A 20,223-nucleotide genomic window follows, 5' to 3' on the forward strand; every position below is an offset into this window, starting at 1 on the left:
GCCTTCAGCTTTCAGAGTCAAACGTCTCTTCATCTGTAAATGTTTGTTCATAGCACTTAGTATAAATACTTAGTAAGAGATTATATAAAGGTGCTTCAGTTACAAAGCACCATGAGAGGCACTATCTAATTTGATTTTTGCAAGAACATAGAAATAGATAAACTATGTTTTTTTACTCAATTTGTTGGTGATAGCACACTTAGGTCTGCCTAAGATCCTAGTAAATGAATATTAGCTAATAGTAGTTGTTATTGAGTATTCACAGTGTACCAGGCATAAGTCAGTGCTTTTACACTAACTGATTCATTTACTTCATATGAAAACCCTGTATTATAGATGCTATTATCCCCATTTTACAAATGGAAAACAAAGGCGTGGAGAGGTAATTTGCCCAAGAAAGTAAGCATGAACCTACAATCCAAATATTTTTATTCCAGGGTACTTAATGGTGACCAGATGACCAGAGACAGTATGTACTTAATGATGACCAGAGACAGTATGTCTCTGGCAGTGTGAATACTCCAAGCAGATCTTCTTTCATCACATGCTATCTGCCTCCCTCTTTCTTAAAGGCAGTTTGACTTGCCTGATAAAATAGGAAGTTCTGAGCTTTAAGGAGTTAAGATGGGCTGGTCTTAGTCCTTAGATCACTTGGACCTGGCATTTGCTACAGTGTAACTTTGCATTTTCAGGCTCAGACAAATGACAGTGACTCTGACACAGAGTCTAAGAGACAGGCCCAGAGGTCCTCTGCCTCTGAGAGTGAGACAGATGACTCTGATGACGACAAGAAGCCCAAGCGCAGAGGGCGTCCCCGAAGTGTGCGGAAGGACCTGGTGGAGGGATTCACGGACGCTGAGATTCGGAGGTTGGTGGAGGCCCTGCTCTCCCTCCCCTCACATTTGGGCGAGCATGCTGTACATCCCTGGCCTGGGTGACAAGGAGGGGGGAGGACGGCAGGGAGACTGGAGTCCAAGCTTTTCCTCAGCTGAGCTCTTTGTTTATACTTGTTCTCTGCTCTGAACATTTCATGATGAAGAAAGTCCAGCCAAGAGGAAAGACGCTGTTGGCGGCCACCTTGGGCTGGAACTTTTTTTTGTTTTTATTGAAGAATTTGAGTACATACATGCATACATACTTAACAATGTATATAGAAGAAATGGTATAATATAAAAAGTTAGAGTACAGATAACCCCAGTTTGCTTTCTGTTAGTGTTAATACTGGTATCAGTTTGGTTTACTAATACATACAGCACATTGTTACACACAGCATATTGTTCATCAGCTTGCTTCTTGTTACTTTCTGTCAGTTTTAGGCATCTTTCTGTCAGTACTTTCACACATTTGTTGGTGTCTGATTCACATCCCTCTGCCCTCCAGAAAAATCTAAAATTGTTGCTTTCAATCTGTTTCCCCCTAGTTTATATGTTATCTTTTTAAACAGGTGAAGAAAGTAGAAACTCTGAAGATAGCTAGCTTTGTGATCTAATCCATATTATTAATTTAACTATATCACGTAGTCCTTTTAGGTCAGCATTTGAAACCATGAGGTCATTGTTTCCCACTAAATCTTATACCTGTTCTGTTCTTCTTTCTTTCTTATGGAAAAACGTAAATACATACAAACACTGATAAAATCTCAGCACCCTTTCCCCTGGGTATTCTCTTAACCATTATGAATCGGCAGTCTGCCTTGTGTGTGGCCCTGCTTCGGCTGCCCCCTACCTCTAGTGTTGCACAGAGAAGACTATATTGCGCTGAGGTTGAGTGGGATGTGCAAAAGCTGTTTATTAGGTCTGTGTGGTTTACTGCTGTTCAGATCTTCTATTTTCTTTGATCTTCTGCCTGATGGTTGTATGCAGTATTGGAAATGGGGTGTTGACATCTCTATTGTTGCTCTATTATTTATTTCTCCTATTTTGTCAGTTGTTACGTCCTATATTTTGGGCCTCTGCTGTTACGTGTGTGTACTTGATAATATGTTGTGTTGATGGACTGGCCCTTTTCTCATTATAAAATGTCCTCTGTCTCTAGCAACAGTTTATGTCTTAAAGTTTATATCTTGGTTCAATGCTCATGTAGATACTCTAACTCTTTTGATATTGTATGTGTCGTATCTTTTTCCTTTTTTATTGCAATCTATTTGTGTCTTTGCAACTTGCAACTCTTATAGGCTGTATTTAGTTAGATGAATTTTAAAATTCATTCTATTGATTTCTTTGTTTTGGTTGAAATCTTTAAACCATTTACATTTAATGCAATTACTGATAAAATAGAATTTATGTCTGCATTTTTCTGTTTGTTTTTTATGTCTTGTATCTTTTTTGTTTCATTATTTCCCCCATTACTGCATTCTTCTATATTGCATGAGTTTTAGTATACTATTTTAATTTTCTTGTTTCTTTTACATTTAAAAAATTATTTTCTTAGTGGTTTCTTTGGAGATTATAATTAATATTTTAACTTAGAACAATTTATTTTGGACTAATACCAACTTAATTTCAGTGGTATTCTAAAACTTTACTCCAGTTTAGGTACATTCCTTCTCCCTTTTTGTGCTTTTATTGTACAGGTTTAAAATGATTGAGGAGAAGTAAAGAGTTATTGAAAAAAAATACATATACACTGTGTTTTTTACTTACTCAGGTATCCTCCTGAGGCTCTTGTTTATTCATGTGGATTTGAGTTATTGTTTCATGTCTTTTCATTTCTGCCCAAAGTACCCTTCTTTAGTATTTCTTTTAGGGCAGGTCTGCAGCAACAAGTTGTATCTTTATTTATTTGGGAATGTCGTAATTTCTCCTTTGTTTTTGAAGGATAGTCTTTATTTTTTCTCTTTCACATTGGATAGTCTCAGTTGACTTACCTTTTCGCTGATGTTTTTCTTCTGTCAGTTCACATCTACTCCTGTGATTTTTTTCATCTTAGTTATTGTAGTTTTTCAACTCCAATTTATATGTGACTCCTTTATATAATTTCCATCTCTGCTAATATTCTCCATTTAGTGATACATCAATTCTCAAATTTTCATTAAATTCTTCAGACATGGATTTCTTTAGTTCTTGTATATATTTACAATAGTTGATTAAATCCTTTGTCTATTAAGTTCAACTTTTGGATTTCCTAGAGACTATTTCCATTGAAAACTGACTTCTTCCCCTGTATATAGGTTATACTTTCTTGTTTCCTATAACTTTTTTTTGAAAACTGGACATTTTAAGTAGTAAAATGTGGCTAGTCTGGACATCAAAATCCCCCTGCCAGCCAGAGTTTTTTGTGTTTGCTATTTGTTATTGTCGTTGTTTGCTTATTTGGTAACTTTTCTGGACTAGTTCTGTGAAGTCTCTGCTCATTTAGCTTAGAGCTCAGCTAATGACTGGGCAGAGACTTTCTTAAGCACCTTAAGTCTACCAAACAGTAAATCTCCAGCCTTTGCTGAAGGACTCCTTGTGGATGTTGAGGCGTGTGTTCAGTGCTCTGGCAGGCAGTTTACGACTTTGCCTTATCCTTCAGCTCCTGTTCGTGTGGAGCCTGAAGACTGGTCAGAGGTGAGAGATTAACAACTTCTCCTGTCTTCACTGTGCCTGCACACAGCCCTACACATGTGCAGCCTTCTAGATTCCCAGGAATATGCCTTAGCTTTTTTTTTTTTTTTTAATTTTTTATTAGTTGGAGGCTAATTACTTCACAACATTTCAGTGGGTTTTGTCATACATTGATATGAATCAGCCATAGATTTACACTTATTCCCCATCCCGATCCCCCCTCCCACCTCCCTCTCCACCCGATTCCTCTGGGTCTTCCCAGTGCACCAGGCCCGAGCACTTGTCTCATGCATCCCACCTGGGCTGGTGATCTGTTTCACCATAGATAGTATACATGCTGTTCTTTTGAAACATCCCACCCTCACCTTCTCCCACAGAGTTCAAAAGTCTGTTCTGTATTTCTGTGTCTCTTTTTCTGTTTTGCATATAGGGTTATCGTTACCATCTTTCTAAATTCCATATATATGTGTTAGTATGCTGTAATGTTCTTTATCTTTCTGGCTTACTTCACTCTGTATAAGGGGCTCCAGTTTCATCCACCTCATTAGGACTGGTTCAAATGAATTCTTTTTAACGGCTGAGTAATAAGGAATATGCCTTAGCTTTTCAAAGACACCTGTGAACATCTTTTCACCCCAGTTTTTCCATCACAGTTTTTGATCAGCTTGTTCATCCCCAGCTTATAGTGCTGCTTCAGGCAACCATGGTGTCGAACCTTTGTCTCTGATTGAATTTTGACTGATGAACTATGGACAGTGTCTTCACAAAAACCCGAGTCAAATGAAGATGAGCCTGAGAATGGAGTCTCTCAGGGTGCCGTCGGCCAGGCCAGACAGGCTGTTCTCTGGGGAAGGGGCTTCTGCGGAGCGCCAAGCCCGTTCTGCTCCCTGTAATGGCCACTGTGTTGCTGTTTGTGCAGCTGCTGAGCTGGGAAAGTGGTTTTCAAGGCAGTCTTGGTGCTGGGGAGAGGGCATGGGAAACAGAGCAAGTCAGAATGGCAGAGAGCTCACCATTCACACTGAGATTCAGCTGTTTTCTTGGATATATGCTTATAAGTTGGCTGCAAGCCTTTGATTAATTTCCAGCATTCCAACCAAGTTGACTTGGACAGTTTTTGCCAGTGTTCTTGTTGCTTTTGTGAAGGGGCAGATTTTCAGAGGTCCTTATTATCCCATCATTCCTAGAATACTTCTCTGTCTCACTATTATTTTGAAGTAAGCTCAAAGGGCATATTATTTCAGATGTAAAATATTTCAGTATATGTCAAGAAAAAGAAATGTAGAGTTGAGGAATAACCCTCAGGCTTGCTTTCACATATAGTACTTTCCTAATCCTTGTATCCATGCTATTCCTTTAATATTGTTTCACAGCTATTGTCATATTCATCACCATTTTTAAGAATTGCCGTGCCTTCTCTTTTCATTTTTTCTCCATGGTATCTCTTCTTTCACTGTTACCTAACCAGATAATTTGGCATTTTACAGTGATGCTCTTCATATATTGTGAATCTTGCTTTTTTAGTGAAAGTGCTAGTGGTTGGCTCTAGGGAAGGGAACAGATTACACATATATTGGCATTTAGCATAGTTTAGACCAGAGACCTGTGGAAGGATGATTAGGTTTTAGGTCAGAGACACTGACAGAAGGAGTCAGAGTTTCCAAAATAGTTTTGCCTAAAAAGTTTAAAATCATAAATTTATTTTACTTTGCCTCATTACAAAAAGTACTTGAGGCAGTCCTAAAACTCTTCTAGTTGTATTAATGACCAGAACATAATGGAAAATATTGTAGTATGTAATTGAAAGTAATAGCAGTGGACTGAATAGACGTGTAAAACTATATTGGATTTTATCATAAGAGTTGTGATTATTAAATCATTTATTACCTATTACCTATAAACTTGTACCTTCTAAAAACGATATTACTAGAGTTAAGCCACCATACTCAGTTACATCCCTAAGCAGTTTCATGACCAGTCACTGGGAATAAAGTTGATCTTTGGTTTGAAAAGCTTTTTAGCACTCATTTTAAGTTGGCTATCTTCAAAGGCATTCGATATTCATTCGTTTAGTGGCAGTTGCAAGGATTTTGCAGTTGCAAAAGAGATGTTGCCCATTTTTATGTTTTGACCGTTTTTATGGCTCATATTTCATCACAGGATGTGTTTGCACCAGCATAGCTGAAGTCTGCTTTTTTTTTTTTGAAGTCTGCTTTTTAAATATGATTTATTAATCATTTTCCTAGGTTCATCAAGGCGTATAAGAAGTTTGGTCTCCCTCTTGAACGGTAAGTTTAGTAACACAATAGTTTCTTATCCACTTCTTTTTCCCTTCTATTATGTAGCAGTTTCTTTTTTTGGTTCTATTTTCCATTTTTAAGGTCTGGCACCTTTTGACAGTCTGATTTTTAGACATGACATGCTCCAGATGACTTGGAGATCAACAAAATGTGTTGCAGATGTAACTGAACTTTGCTTCTAGGAACACTGAAGTGAATGGAAGTAGGCTGGAGAAAGGAAAGTGAGCACAAAGAAGCAAACTAGTGCTAATAGCTTCTGGCCACTTCACCCGATAGCCCATTTAGTTAATAAAGAAAGCTGAACTCTTTCCCCTGTTTTCTGAATTAGTCTGTTTTTGTGGACTCTTCCAAGTCAAATTCTTTATGACGGAAAGTAAGTTAGTCATAGTCACTGCTGGAGCGTTCTTGTTGGAGCCTTGAAACAGTCAATTGAGGAATGAAGAGAAAAGTGTCTTTGCAGGAGCAAGCTTATGCAAAACCAAGCGGTAGGTCACATGGGCACAGGGCCTTGAGATGTGTCCTGGTGTTTGTCTTTCCTCAGGCTGGAGTGCATAGCACGTGATGCTGAGCTGGTAGATAAGTCTGTGGCGGATCTGAAGCGCTTGGGGGAACTGATTCACAACAGCTGTGTGTCAGCAATGCAGGAATATGAAGAGCAGCTGAAAGAAAATGCCAGTGAGGGTAAGTCAGCAAGTCTGCCTCAGTGATGCTCAAAGACCTGGATTGGGATCTCTGCTGCTCAGGGGTCTCTTCTCTTCTCTCCTTCTTCATGCTTGTATCCTGTTGCTTCCCTCATTTTTTGAGGTGTGTACTCTCACCTGCCTTTATGTGAGCTCATTTGTTAGATCCCAAAGATTTACTCCCAAACGAAGTTGATTTGCCCAGGGTGCAGAGCACTGAACAAGCGGAATGATTTCTTTTAATGTTACTGTAGAAAGTTCAAGGTGGTTTGAATGATGTAAATATCTGAGGAAGTAAAGCCTGACTGGGCACATTTGTATTGTGGCTCCAAGTGAGTACATTACAGACCACCAGTAGTAATTATCTTGGATGCACATACAGGTGTTGTTTTGTTGTGATAAAGGATTTAGAGAATTAATCCAAATAGACAAAGCAGTAGCTGAATATTATAAACCTCTTTGTTAGAATGAGACTTTCTTGGCAGTAGAATTTGTTGTAATTGAATTTGACCTGTAGCATGTTTTCTCTTACACACCAAAAGTACTTTTGCCTGTTCTGCACAAGCCGGAGGTGTCTGGAGAGAGCTGAAGTCCTTGTTGTTAAAGGACACCCTTATAGTTGAACCTCAAAGAGATGAAGGTGTGACCATTTCTGTTCCCTGGACTGTGGTATATCTGTGCAGTTGCCTCCATTCTTGTGTCTCCCTTCACTGGGGTTACTCACAGGAGGCTCTGTCAGCTGTGATTAAGGGTTCACACATAGGAGGCAACCAGTGTACCTGGAATCTTGGCCCTGATGGTTCTCAGTTGGAATCTGAGACAAGTGATAGCCTCTCAAGGGTCTCGTGCAGGATAGAGTCGTAGCCCTGAGTCAGCGGGCTTGGATGGCCACTTGCATAATTTCATACATGTGAAGTGCTTGTTGTCATGTTTGGCTTGCAGTATTAGCTGTTTCACTAAGTAGAGCATTATTTGTGCTCTGAAATTTTCTTCTTTATACTATTACTGAGAGTAATAGAATTTTAAAATACTTTGAATTTAGTTGAAAACATTTTTAGATGTGGTTTTTGTTTTTTTTCCCCAGGAAAGAAAGAAAAACTTAACTTGAGTGGTATGGACAGTGATCCAAATTTGTGCTTTTATAGCACCCAGAATACATTCAAAAGTAAACCTTAACATTACAGTGTTTTTCTTTTTTCCTTGTAATTGATTTGAATAAGTGTTAACACTCATATGGCTCAAAAGTGAAAACCAACTATCCCTGTTTCTTGTCTCTTTCTAGAAATGTAAAAATATATATATATGTGTTCAAAAAAGGAATAGATACTATTTTAACACAGTTGGTGATGTAGCATGCATACTGTTGTACCTTGCTTTGTCCATCTCACAGCATATCTGGGAATATTTCCTTGTGACACGTGCCCCCTCGCCCACACGTGCTCTGTGCTTATTCACAATCCGAATCTGATGGATTGCTTCCTCTGGGCATTACTTAACATGTTTCCATATACCTGTATTTTCTATGAGCTGGCATTGAGTGTATTCCTGAGTCCAGGTCTCCTGCATTGGCAGACGAATTCTTTACCAACACGCCACCAGGGAAGCCCCTTCCATATACCTGTATTTTCTGTAAACTGGCACTGAATGTATTCCTGAATCCAATTTCCAATTCTAATGTCAGAGTATTGATACCTCTTTTCTCAAGCCAAGAAATTTTTCTTCCTAGAAATATTAGCATAATCATGTATTTGTCTTACACATGTTTCCAAATATTAATACCCAGTTGTACTGTTTTTTTTTTTTTGGTTATGATTTTTGTTTGTTTGTTTTGGCTGTTTCTCAGCTTGCTTGGTCTTAGTTCCCTGGATTGAACCTGGGCCATGGCAGTGAAAGCCTTGAGTCCTAACCATTAGACTGCCAAGGAATTCCCCCAGTGTTACTGTTAACAATAAGACTTCTCAATGCAAAGTCTGATTCCTTTGCATTTCTTTTTGTCCTTAAAATACATGCATTAGCAATACACACAGTACCGTGTTTTAAAATTGTTTGAAGTTGTTCTTTTCCCTGTGTGGTTATGCCACCAACTTATAATATGTAGTTTAGTATCTTTTGTTTACATTTCAGTTTCTAGGGACTACTTTTCTTGTTTTTATGAAACTTTGTGTTTTTTAATTATGTGAACAATTTGCATGACCCAAAGTCAGAACTGTAAAACAGGGACACATGGAGAACCTTGCCTTCATCCCTGTCCCTAGGGCTTCTTTTCTCTCACAGACAAGTGTCATTATCTCATGGATTTCGACTCTGGTCAGAAAGTCTGTGGTTAGAGCTGACCTGCTTTGTTTTTGTCTTTAGGATTACTTTAATTTGAAACTCAAGCTAGGGACAACCTTTCCATGACTTATTTTGTTCATCCTTTCAAATGTGTTAGGTATTAACTTGATCTCAGGCTTTTATAGTAAAGAAGTTCATCTTAAAAAAATTTATTGGTGAGTTAAAAAACAAAAGAAAAATCTTAAGTGTTTATATTACACCTTGAAAATCTTTCATTAATTAATTTTAGAGCCAAAGTATAAAATGAAGAGGAAGATTAAAATACAATTATAAACACTGCTGGACTGAAAAATTCTAAATCTTAAAGAACTGAACTGTTTAGAGATTATTTTACAAATGTTAATTGAGAAAATTTTTTGCCTTATTGATTGTATCTTTGGATTAACAGTAAACCAGAGATATACATTGAGGGAATAAGAGAGCATTTAGGATTGTTCACCTACATTTTCTGTGAAACAGCAGTGAGTTCTCACATAACAAATATGCTATTGATGTTCTTTAGGGAAAGGACCAGGGAAAAAGAGAGGCCCAACTATCAAGATATCTGGGGTTCAGGTTAATGTGAAATCTATTATCCAACATGAAGAAGAGTTTGAGATGCTGCATAAATCTATCCCTGTAGACCCTGAAGAAAAAAAAAAGTGAGTATAACATGTACCCATGCACGGGTGGTTGTGCCATTAGAAAATAGATTTGAAGTTACAGTTGCATGTAGTATTTTCGTTGTCTTCTCCCTGATGTACTAGAATGCTGTGTCTATGTTCATTTGTGTTTATTTCCAAATCAGAAAGGCCTCTCCTCTCACGTGCTCCTGCTTTGGAAACCTTTTCAGATATTGCTTATCCTGTCGTGTCAAAGCTGCACATTTTGATGTCGAGTGGGGAGTAGAGGATGACTCTCGTCTACTGCTGGGGATTTATGAACATGGCTACGGAAACTGGGAGCTAATTAAAACGGACCCAGAGCTTAAGTTAACTGACAAAGTAAGTGATTCTGTGGTGCTGGAGATTTCTAGAAGATTTGTTGTATATTTTTATATCAATGACTTACTTTTAACTATTTTCTGAGAGGTGGGGGATCAAATTGAAGATTAGTACAACAGTAAATTCCTGGGATTTCTATCCTTGAAAACATTATTGTCTTTAGTGGGCTGTGGCACTGTTTCAGAGCTGAAGATAATAGCCAGGTGAAATTGTGGGGAAATATATAGGAGAAATCTTAAAATTCTGATATTTATCATAGGTTAGGTCTCATTGCAACAAATACCAGGGTTGGATTATTATTAATAATAAAAGCATTCCTCGGCCTGAGTTGTTGGCACTTTCTTTAAAACGATATTGGATCAGTTCTCCACCTGGAGAAAGAATGAGCCGTGCCTTGGTATTTTTTGTAATGGAGTTAAACACGGGCTGTACTTCTCCCACAAAATCAAGCCTCCCACCCTATCCGTTGCACATCAGGCTGCCTAGTAGTGAGGCCGTGCTCAGAGCTGTAAGCAGGGAAAGCTGACTGGCTCAAATTTTTGTAGGATGCGCTCCATGTTGGGCTCCCGGCAGGGCTTTTCCTGGCGCGTCACACAGCGCTCGTCCCTGATACGGTGTTCTCAGAGGGTGCCGGCACCCTGCCATAAGCACTGAGACCACATCCAGCCTGGCCAGGAGGTCCCGCTGCGTCCTGGCATAGCTCAGTGCTCTCCGGCAATGCTCTAAGAAGCATTTTCAATCTAAAACGAAGCTTTAACCTAGCTCCAGGGATTCCCTGCTCCTGGAAGGAGGAAATCCACGACGGCTGGAATGCTCTAGCAGACGAAGCCAACAAGCCCCTCCTACCTGAGTTGTTCTTCCCTGTTAACAGCACAGGTAGGAGCCAGTGGGAGAGCTGGATTTCTCCATCCCATTTTGTAAAACGAGAACAGCTCATAAGGGATGCTCAGTGACTGGGAGCCATGGACATGAGATAGGATCTGAGGCTTTATCTGTGTTCTGGGTGGCTGGGGAGGGAAAGGATCGCTCAGCTGTTTGTCACCTCCGTGCATCCTGATCCACTAACCGGGCCGTGGGCCGTGCTGGGTGCTTCTCTTCCTTTCCTGTTGAAGATTCTGCCCATGGAGACAGATAAAAAGCCCCAGGGGAAGCAGCTGCAGACCCGAGCAGACTACTTGCTGAAGCTGCTCAGGAAGAGTCTGGAGAAGGAGGGCGCCGTGACGGGCGGGGAAGAGGTGAGTGCAGCTGCTGGCCGGGCGTCCCCCAGGGCCCGAGGCTCTTGCCCTGCAGGGTTAGGTGGGCAAGAGATGCCCCCGCCGGGTGTGGCACAGACTGCTACCCTCTGCTTGTCAGGTGTTGCTATTGGGAGTTCAGTAGTAATGATTTGGTCGGTAATGGTAGGCATGTTTGTGTAGTAATTGACCTGAGCACCTTAGCATAAACCCATTCTCCTAAAATACTGCCTCAGAATAGTTCTCATCTGTCGCAGTGCCCCTGGTCTAGATAGACTGTTGCTGTTGCTTTATGCCCTTTCCTCGGTTCTGGAACATAGATCTTCTTACTGTCTGAATATCACTGGCTTTGCTTGTTGTTCCAGCTAACACTGGCTATGTGTAGTCACAGGTCCCAGGGATAAAATGGGTAATTAGGATACACGGTTAATTCAGAAAGTGGACTTCAGTTGCAATGGCTCAGTGAAAGATTTCAACTGAGTTACTAATGGATTCCTCTGAGCTTTGGCTTTTATTTCCTCAGCTTTTCATTTCTCTTCAAGCCTGGAAAGATGCAAATCACAGTTAGGAGATAATACAGATTACAGCCAGTACCAGTAGCCTTTGTGTGTACCTATTCTTAAGTGCTCCTAGAACTATGCCATTTGTGTTAATTTCCCTGCATTATAAACAAAGCAAATTTTAGAAGAAAAAAAAAATCCCAGTCCCATACTTTGTCCTTAACAAAGTCCCATTACATAAGTATGTCATTCTTCACATAATATGTTGAGAGTATTGTGTAAGTCAGGTTCTGGAGAGAGAGATGTTTTTTACTTTTGGATAATAGTATATCTGGGTAGATAAACACATTTTCCTTATTTTTAGATACAGCATGCTTCTGCATCCTTTTCTGTTCCTGTTACTGTCTTTTGCATATTATCTTTTCTTTGTATCTGTTTTTTTTGTTGTTGTTTTTTTTTCTTTGTATCTGTTTCCTGTCTTTTGCATATTATCTTTTCTTTGTATCTGTGCACAGTGTGTTTTTCCTTCTTTTGAATTTTGTCTTGAGATTAAATTCCAAAAAATGAAGTCAGTAGGTTCAAGAATATGGACATTTTTGTGAGGCACAGAATGTTTTTATTTTTTTCTCCTTCAGATAAAATTGATTGCACTACCTTGAATTTTCTTTTGAGTTTCCTCTTTTGAATTATGTGGCTGCTACTATGCAAAGAATCATAATGTTATGTGGTCATGCTTTTGAGGGACTTGATTTATAGTTTTATCATCGTTTTCTTCTCCTTTCCAGGCCAAATTAAAGAAGCGGAAGCCTCGAGTCAAAAAAGAAAACAAAGCACCGAGGCTGAAGGACGAACATGGGATTGAGTTTTCATCTCCTCGACACTCGGACAATCCGTCAGAAGAGGGAGAAGTAAAGGTACGAGGCTGGATTTCAGCTGAGATTATTTTCTAAGTTACGTTTATTGTGCCAGCTGGTATAAAACCATTTGAAGTGTGTTTGGTTTACATACCAGAGTAGGTAAAATGGAAATAGAAGATGCATGTATCTTTGCTTAACTTGTGAGAGAGGAATATAGTTAGTTGTTCATGTAAAATCAGTGATTGAAAATTCATAGATAATGGAAGCAAATAAAGGGAACCACGAAATTCAGTGATAAATGGCAGCTGATGCTCAGCATCACTGTTGGGATGATGAGTGGTGGAGACTGGTTAATCAGGGAGTGCATGCCTCATGCATAGGGGCACCTATGATGCAGTTCATTGTTGGGCCTAAAAAACTCTTCTGTGGATCAGATTTGGCCTGTCTGTCAGTTTGTAACCTCTGGTCTAAGGAAAGTGAAAAGTAACTTGGTAGCATTCAGCCTGTTGAATCAGTGACTGAAAACTTTATGGGATTTTATTTTGTTGCACTTTGAGGTTAGTTCCAGGAGGCTCAGCAGTGGGTAGGTGAACTAGCATGGATTTGAGTCAAGCATATGTAAATTCAAATTCTACCAATCTTACCAGTTACTACCTAGCAGTAATCTCTTTGGTCTTTAGTTTTTTCCATGGGAATAATGATGCCTATGTTGAAGGGTTGCTGTGAATAATAAAGAGAAAATGTTAGTGAAGAGCATCTGCCTCTATAGGCTTCAGTTGAAGCAGATGGCTTTAAGGCTGTGTGCTTGAGAACATGCTTCTGTGGATGCAGTGATGAACCATTGAGGGCAGTGCATTTTAGTTTTTTTTTTTTTTCTAGAAAGTAAATGAGGAAATACAAAGTTTGTGGCAAAAGCTCACAGCCCCATTTGTTTTCTAGGATGATGGCTTAGAAAAAAGTCCAACGAAAAAGAAACAGAAGAAGAAAGAGAACAAGGAGAACAAGGAGAAACAAATGAGCTCTAGGAAAGACAAGGAAGGGGACAAGGAAAGGAAGAAATCGAAAGACAAAAAAGAGAAGGTATTGACGCCATTCTACTTCCGGAGATGCCCGCAGCCTCTGGGATTCCCTTCTAGGATTTAGAAATAAAACGGGGTTTGAGGGCCCTGAAAGAATTGTCATTTCACGACTATATCCCAGGAGGAAGGATGGGGCTTCCTGTCGGGATGCCTGCAGCTCTTCCTGCAGAGAGGGGGCAGTGTATGAGTTGTGGTATTCTTCAATATAGAAGCCTTCACTTGCTCTTTTATTGCACATTTCAGAGAGAGTCTTAGAATGAGATGGGACAGGAAGTTACTTGATACATGTTCTCAGACTCATGGTAGAAAAGCACTGACCACAGATGAATCTGAATACATGAAATGTTTAGAGTTCAAACCAGATACTATCAAGAGTAGAAATGGGTTAAAAGCCTTGTTATTATGTAATCTTCATATTTGGGTTTTATGAAGTTCATTCCAAATCTAGAATTCTGGTATAGTGTTGCATCTTGCTGACTTCTGATGAAGTTATTTTTCAATTAATCTTTAATCATTGTTAAAACATGCAAATAACTAAATTCTACCATCCACTTATAAGTCTAACAGATTTCTTGATGAGGACATATGAAACGTTTATTATATGCCTATAAGAACAAATCTAAAAATTTGTTTTCTAAACAAAATCAGAAAAATCAGGCCAGACTATTTGGATTGCCTTGTCTTCCCACATAACAATATATCACAAATAGCTTTCCAAGCAAATAAATAAAAAAGTCATTTTTAGTAGATAAGATTTTGTTTGATTATAACTTTTTAGAAGTAATTTAAGTTTCCCATACTGACATTGCTTTCAAGTTTCTAATGTTATGAACTCTACTGTAGAGACAGATATCTTTCTTTGCATTTGTGCTTCTGCAGAAAGATATCTTTAAAATGAAATATTTAAAAAATAGGTGCACAGAAAACGATTTAACCAGCAACCCTGTACCAGATATTGGTACCAGCAACAGATATTGCAGCTGTTAACATTTTCCATGTTTACTTCAAGTGGGTTTTTCTCTGGCTGCTGTGTTTGGTGTTCCACACACCCATTACTGAACACCCCTAAGTTGAAGCTCCCCTCTGGTCCTTCTCCCAGTTTCATTACTCTCCTCTGTAACACTATGAAATTGGTATGAAACCTTCTTACCCGTGTTTTTATACTTTTCCTACATATTGTGTAATCGCAAATAAAGCATAGTATTGTTTTATGTTTTTAAATGTTCGTGCCTAAAGTTAATTTTTATTTATATTTGTATCTCCGTCATTCTGCACCCTTCATGGATACATGCGCTTCATCCGCCTGGGTTCATAAACATTCAGTCACTTAAAGTATTTAGTTCTTTAGATGGAAGCATATGCTCATTCTTAGGCTCTTAATGAAGTTGCTGCTTGCTCCTCTGTTGGAGCTCTTCAGTTCACAGTCTTAAGCTCTTGATGACGTTTTTGTACATTTCATTGATTAGGGAATAGAAGCCAAAATAGCACTGACAAAGCTAAAATTATAATTGGCTCTGGAGACAGGAATGGGAATGATATATGATTAAACTGTTAATTAAATATGTTTGGCTTCATGAGCTCTCGAAACTGAGGTCATCTGGTATACCTACTTGTAGTGCTGTGACACAGCAAAGAAGTCCAAATTGCAAGACAGGAGCACACAAATGACAATGACTCCTTGTAACTCTTTTCTGAAAAGCCTAAAGGTGGTGATGCCAAATCTTCAAGTAAATCCAAGCGCTCTCAGGGCCCTGTCCACATCACAGCAGGAAGTGAACCCGTCCCCATTGGAGAGGATGAGGAGGATGATCTGGACCAGGAGACATTCAGCATAGTAAGTCCTGAAATCGAGGGGGCGGGGCCTGCAGCTGCCGTGCTTGCCACGCCTCTCCTAGTTCCTGCGGCCTGACTCAGTCCGTCTAATAAGCAGCATGACGTGAGACCAGGCTGGCGGCCTGGCCGTGTGAGCTGGAGCAGTGGCAAGCGTGGCCTGTCTCACATGCTCCCGTGTTACGGGGCGAGGAGCTAAGCCGTGGCCTAGGGTGTGGTCCAGGCCGTGGCGCGCCGCCTCCTAAGAGGCAGGGAGCGGAGGGGGGAGGGTCGTGGACCAGGCCTTCCGTGGGGTGGTGACAGGCCAGCGCGTCCTCGGGGACTTGCCCCTCATCGGAGCTGCGGGTGTGTGCCTCATGTGCTGCACGCGTGCCCCTTCTCCTCTCTGGAGGTCTCTTCCTCTCTCAAACTTCCACACATCACTGCTCACTTGATTTAAGTGTATGTTCATTTAGTTTTGAAGAAAAAGTGGGTCTTCCAACTCTCAGAATATTCCTGCTCTGGGGCAGCAATGGATAGAATTTTGACCTCGTCCTGTAAGAGTCTTCTCTCTTTTTACCCTTTTGTGTGTGTGTGTGTGTTCCCAAAAACCTATATGCATGTGTGTATGTTTTTTTCTCTTCACACTTATCTCATTTTTCTTAAATCTCTTTACTCTTCTTCCTGTGAGCTCTCTGAGGGAAAGTACTAGGTCTTCTAAAGTACGTGGAGATGATAGAAGTATCTCAGTAAGTGAGTAAATGAATAAATTAATTACCCAACCAGCTCTCTGATCTGTTTCTTGCTTCTCTTAACCCATTATTTATTGGAGAAAATCATTGACTAATGCTTCTGTGGTACCATATTATTTTAAAAATGGCTTTTACACAACATTGTAAATCAGCTGTTTGTTGTTCTTGTTCAGTCGCTAAGTCATCCCTGACTCTTTGCAACCCCTTGGATGGTAGCCCTCCAGGTTCCTCTGTCCATGGGATTTCCCAGGCAAGAATATTAGAGTGGTTGCCATTTCCTTCTCCAGGGGATCTTCCTGACCCACAGATCAAACCTGCGTTTCCTTCACTGGAAAGCAGATTCTTTACCACTGACCCACTAAGGAAGCATCAATCAACTGTACCTGAATTAAAAAAAAAAAGGAAGGAAATCGCATTTATATATACCAGCTCATTTACTCTTGTTTTTATATTATGATATCTTTTAAAAAACAGAAAAATTTCAGAAATACAATAGGCATTGATAGAGGTAGCATGGAGTTTTGTCAGGTCTGCGTTTTTAAGGCTCAGCCTGTAAAGTTAAAGCTCCGGGCCCTGCTTGTTCCCTCCCCAGAAGTGCCCACAAGTCTAAACTCGATGTAGTTCTCCTGTCGCCGTCCTCCCGTGTCACAGTCCTCATGTGTTACCATCCTCCCGTGTCACCGTCCTCCTGTGTCACCATCCTTGTGTGCCCTTGTCCCCCGTGTCGCAGTCCTCCTGTGTCACCGTCCTCGTGTGTCCTAGTCCTCCCCTGTCACTGTCCTCCCGTGTCGCTGTCCTCGTGTGTCCTAGTCCTTCCATGTCGCCGTCCTCCCATGCCGCTGTCCTCCTGTGTCACCGTCTTCCCGTCACTGTCCTTATGTGTCACCGTCCTCCCATGTCACCATCCTTGTGTGTCCTAATCCTCCTATGTCACCGTGCTCGTGTGTCCTAGTCCTCCCATGTTGCCGTCCTCCCGTGTCCCTCCCGTGTCCTAGTCCTCCTGTGTGACTTCAGAGTTTTACTGCTTAGTATCTTTAAAGACAGTAACAGCTCACATAGTCAGCCAGGTATTTTTAGTGTGCTTTTTGTGTATTTTCTCCATGACAACCTGTGAGGTAGGTATCATCTCTGTTTTACCCATTAAAAAATAATGTGAGCCATGGCTAATTCATGTCAATGTATGACAAAAACCACTACAATATTGTAAAGTAATTAGCCTCCAACTAATAAAAATAAATGAAAAAAAAAATAATGTGAGGAGAGTTAAGTAACTTGTCCTTTTTCACAGAGTTAAGATGCAGAGCTGAGATCTGACCCAGGCAGTTTGACCCAAGAGTCTGGGTTCTTCCCATTACGCTGCACATCCTCCCAAGTGCCCATAAACAGCATGCACTGCTGCTTCCCATGACTGGAACCTACTGATAAATGCCACACTGTGTATCTTGTAACTTGCTTCAGCATGCACACTTCTGATATTTATTCATGTTGATAATTGTGTCTCTGATTTCAGTGTTTCCTATTCTATGATTTCCACAATTCATTCTTTATCCTATTGATGGACATTGAGGTTTTCCAAATGTTCACCACTACAAATAGGCTACAGTGAAATTGTAAATATATTGTCATACGTGTGTGTAATAGCTCCTCTAGTGTGTGGCTTGTGCAGAAAAGCCAGGTGTTTCTTTGGGTCTGCACATCTCCCGCTTTATTAGATGTTGTAGAAGTCATCTTCAAGGTGATTGTAAAGATTTGCTCCCTTTCTAATGATGAGTGTGAGTTCTAGGTGCTTCCCAGTGTTGGAAACACTTGGTAATTTCTGACTTCTTAATTTTTGCCAATCTAAAAGGTATGAAAAAATTGGCTAGTGGTGGTGTTGAACATTTATTTTCATATTTATCAGGTATTCGTGTTTCCAGTGAATTGCCTGTTCATATCTTTTGTCTATTCTAGGTAACTTTTATATCCATACTCCCCCCCCCCCCCCCAATACCTGAGCATTTGTATTTTTCAAAAAACTTCAAGCTAATTCTGATATGCATCTGGATTTTTAAAAGTGATTACAGGTAGTCCTTACCTTTTCTATAGGAATCTTGTTCATGATACTAATCTTTTGTCTGTTACAGTCATTACAGATATCTTCCAGTTTATTTTGTGTCCTTTTTAAAACTTTAAATATAATACTGAAAACAAGATTATAGGTGTATGTCTATGGAGATTATCATGAAGTGATGGGAGTTTGTTGGATTTTCATTGTTAGCCAGTTACATGGACATGTGCCTTACTAGTTCTGTATACTGGAAACTTAGTGGCTGACAACCATGCCCTTCAGGTCAGAGAAATTCTCCTGACTTACTCTGTGGTAATTTCCTCCTCAGTTCTTAGTTTTGTCCTAGTTTTCAGACATTGGACTCTGGGAGTGATCCCTGATATTATCTTAAAATGTTTTCCACTTCTTTGTCAATCCTACATTTCTCGGAGATCTCATCAGCTTTATTTCTGAGGAGAAATGCCATTATTTCTTTTGAGGCTTTCACTTCTCTTATCATGTTTTATTTCCAAGATCTTTTTTCCCCATATATTTCTCCTAGATTTGTTTTTCATCATTTGTGTTAGATTTTTTCAATGGCTTGGTACTCCTTGGTTGTCTTCTCATATTTAAGAGTAAAGACTAAACTTCTGATTGGAACCTCTGAGATGTGGGTGGCCCTTGATCAGCTTTGAGAGCGTTATTCGTAGGGTGATCTGGCTGGGCTGCTTCCTCAGAAACTTCAGTGGGGTGGTTAGCATCTTTTGATTCTTGCTCTTGGGTAGTCAGGTTTTAGGCACAAGAATCCTCCAGTTTTCCTGATGGAGGATTAAGACCTGGCTTTCTTCATTCTGGAATCTGAGAGGCAAAAAAAAAAAAAAAAACAAGCTGGTTGGTGGCTCATCTAATATGCATATATTACACATGTATTCCATAAAATGCTGTTTTCGGTGCAGTAGCCTTATCCCCCAACTATGCCTGTGTAGCCCAGTTAAAAGACTTTTATCCTCTCCAGAGAATAAACTTCCACATACGTTGTTGGGCAGAGTTAGAGATCTGGGTGTCTATTCCTTTTAGGCAGTCTTTAAAAAAAAAAAAAAAAAATCCTTATTTTCAGCCTTCACCCTTACCGCCAGTGATGCTTAGCAAGCCTTTGGGGCAATAAGTTTGCAGCATAAATGGGGTTGACTCTCAGCTCTCTGTTAAGGGATTTCACTTGCTGTACTATTTTTTTGCTGTTGTTTTCTTGCATTTGCCTTGTCTTTGTGAGCTTATCTCTTCTGAAGTCAATTCCTTTCCTGTTGTGTTAGTGGATGGAGACAGGGAGAAAAAGTTTCTTGTGTTCAGTCCACTGTCTTTATCTGGATGCCTTTCTCTCAGTTTCTTATAAACCCAAAGGACTTGTAAATATTTTACCCTACAGTTTTAGGTAGTTTGTGGTGCCAGGTTTTCAGGTTAGGTCTGTAACTCTGCTTCTCATTTGATTTTCGTCATGAATGCCCTTCTGGCAGGTGAGGAAGCAGAGCAGTGTTCTGGAGACCAAGTAAGGTGTGAATGTCACTGCTCTGAGTGGTGGAGCTGAGACTGGAACCTCAAGTTTCTCCGACTCTAACATTTTTCCTTGTTGCCCTGCCTTTCTTCCCCTGCTTCTCTATGAGTGATCACTGGCCCGAGGGGCTGTGTGCTCTCTGGGAATTCAGGGCACAGTACGCACGGGATGCGGCTGGCTTATGTCTGTACTCTGTTGCAGTGTAAGGAGAGGATGCGGCCTGTGAAGAAGGCGCTGAAACAGCTGGACAAGCCTGACAAGGGGCTCAGCGTCCAGGAGCAGCTGGAGCACACCCGGAACTGCCTGCTGAAGATCGGGGACCGGATCGCTGAGTGCCTCAAGGCCTACTCAGACCAGGAGCACGTCAAGCTGTGGAGGAGGTAACCCGCCGCCGCTTGCATGCCTGTCGGATCGCCTGTTCTGACTTGATGGCAGAGTGTGTGTTAGGATTCTATTTTTGTTTTTTACAACATGACACAGCCACCTAATGAAAAAACCTTTTCTCAGCAAAAGCCGATGATTGGCAGCATACCTGCAGGCTTCAGTTTTCTTTCCTGAAATAGCCTATTCCTCTGAGACC

At 40.3% G+C, this 20,223-nt stretch overlaps 1 protein-coding gene across 8 annotated transcripts in view; it reads left to right on the top strand.

Annotated features, from left to right (window-relative positions):
• Positions 1 to 20,223, top strand: part of CHD2 (chromodomain helicase DNA binding protein 2) — a 128,296-nt gene that overhangs the window by 88,310 nt on the left and 19,763 nt on the right. For 4 of the 8 annotated variants that reach the window (XM_043490035.1, XM_043490034.1, XM_043490038.1 and 1 more), the window contains 10 exons: positions 693 to 868; positions 5,789 to 5,830; positions 6,384 to 6,523; positions 9,359 to 9,497; positions 9,689 to 9,839; positions 10,952 to 11,074; positions 12,357 to 12,485; positions 13,368 to 13,508; positions 15,207 to 15,341; positions 19,845 to 20,023. In XM_043490035.1, coding sequence (XP_043345970.1) covers positions 693 to 868; positions 5,789 to 5,830; positions 6,384 to 6,523; positions 9,359 to 9,497; positions 9,689 to 9,839; positions 10,952 to 11,074; positions 12,357 to 12,485; positions 13,368 to 13,508; positions 15,207 to 15,341; positions 19,845 to 20,023 — 1,355 coding nt within the window. Of the gene's footprint in view, positions 1 to 692; positions 869 to 5,788; positions 5,831 to 6,383; positions 6,524 to 9,358; positions 9,502 to 9,686; positions 9,840 to 10,601; positions 10,716 to 10,951; positions 11,075 to 12,356; positions 12,486 to 13,367; positions 13,509 to 15,206; positions 15,342 to 19,844; positions 20,024 to 20,223 lie in introns of those variants that run through there. The other 4 variants (XR_006273592.1, XR_006273593.1, XR_006273594.1 and 1 more) reach the window with 4 other exon arrangements.

Source organism: Cervus canadensis, chromosome 17 (assembly GCF_019320065.1).
Source record: "Cervus canadensis isolate Bull #8, Minnesota chromosome 17, ASM1932006v1, whole genome shotgun sequence".
NCBI classification, from domain to species: Eukaryota; Metazoa; Chordata; class Mammalia; order Artiodactyla; family Cervidae; genus Cervus; species Cervus canadensis.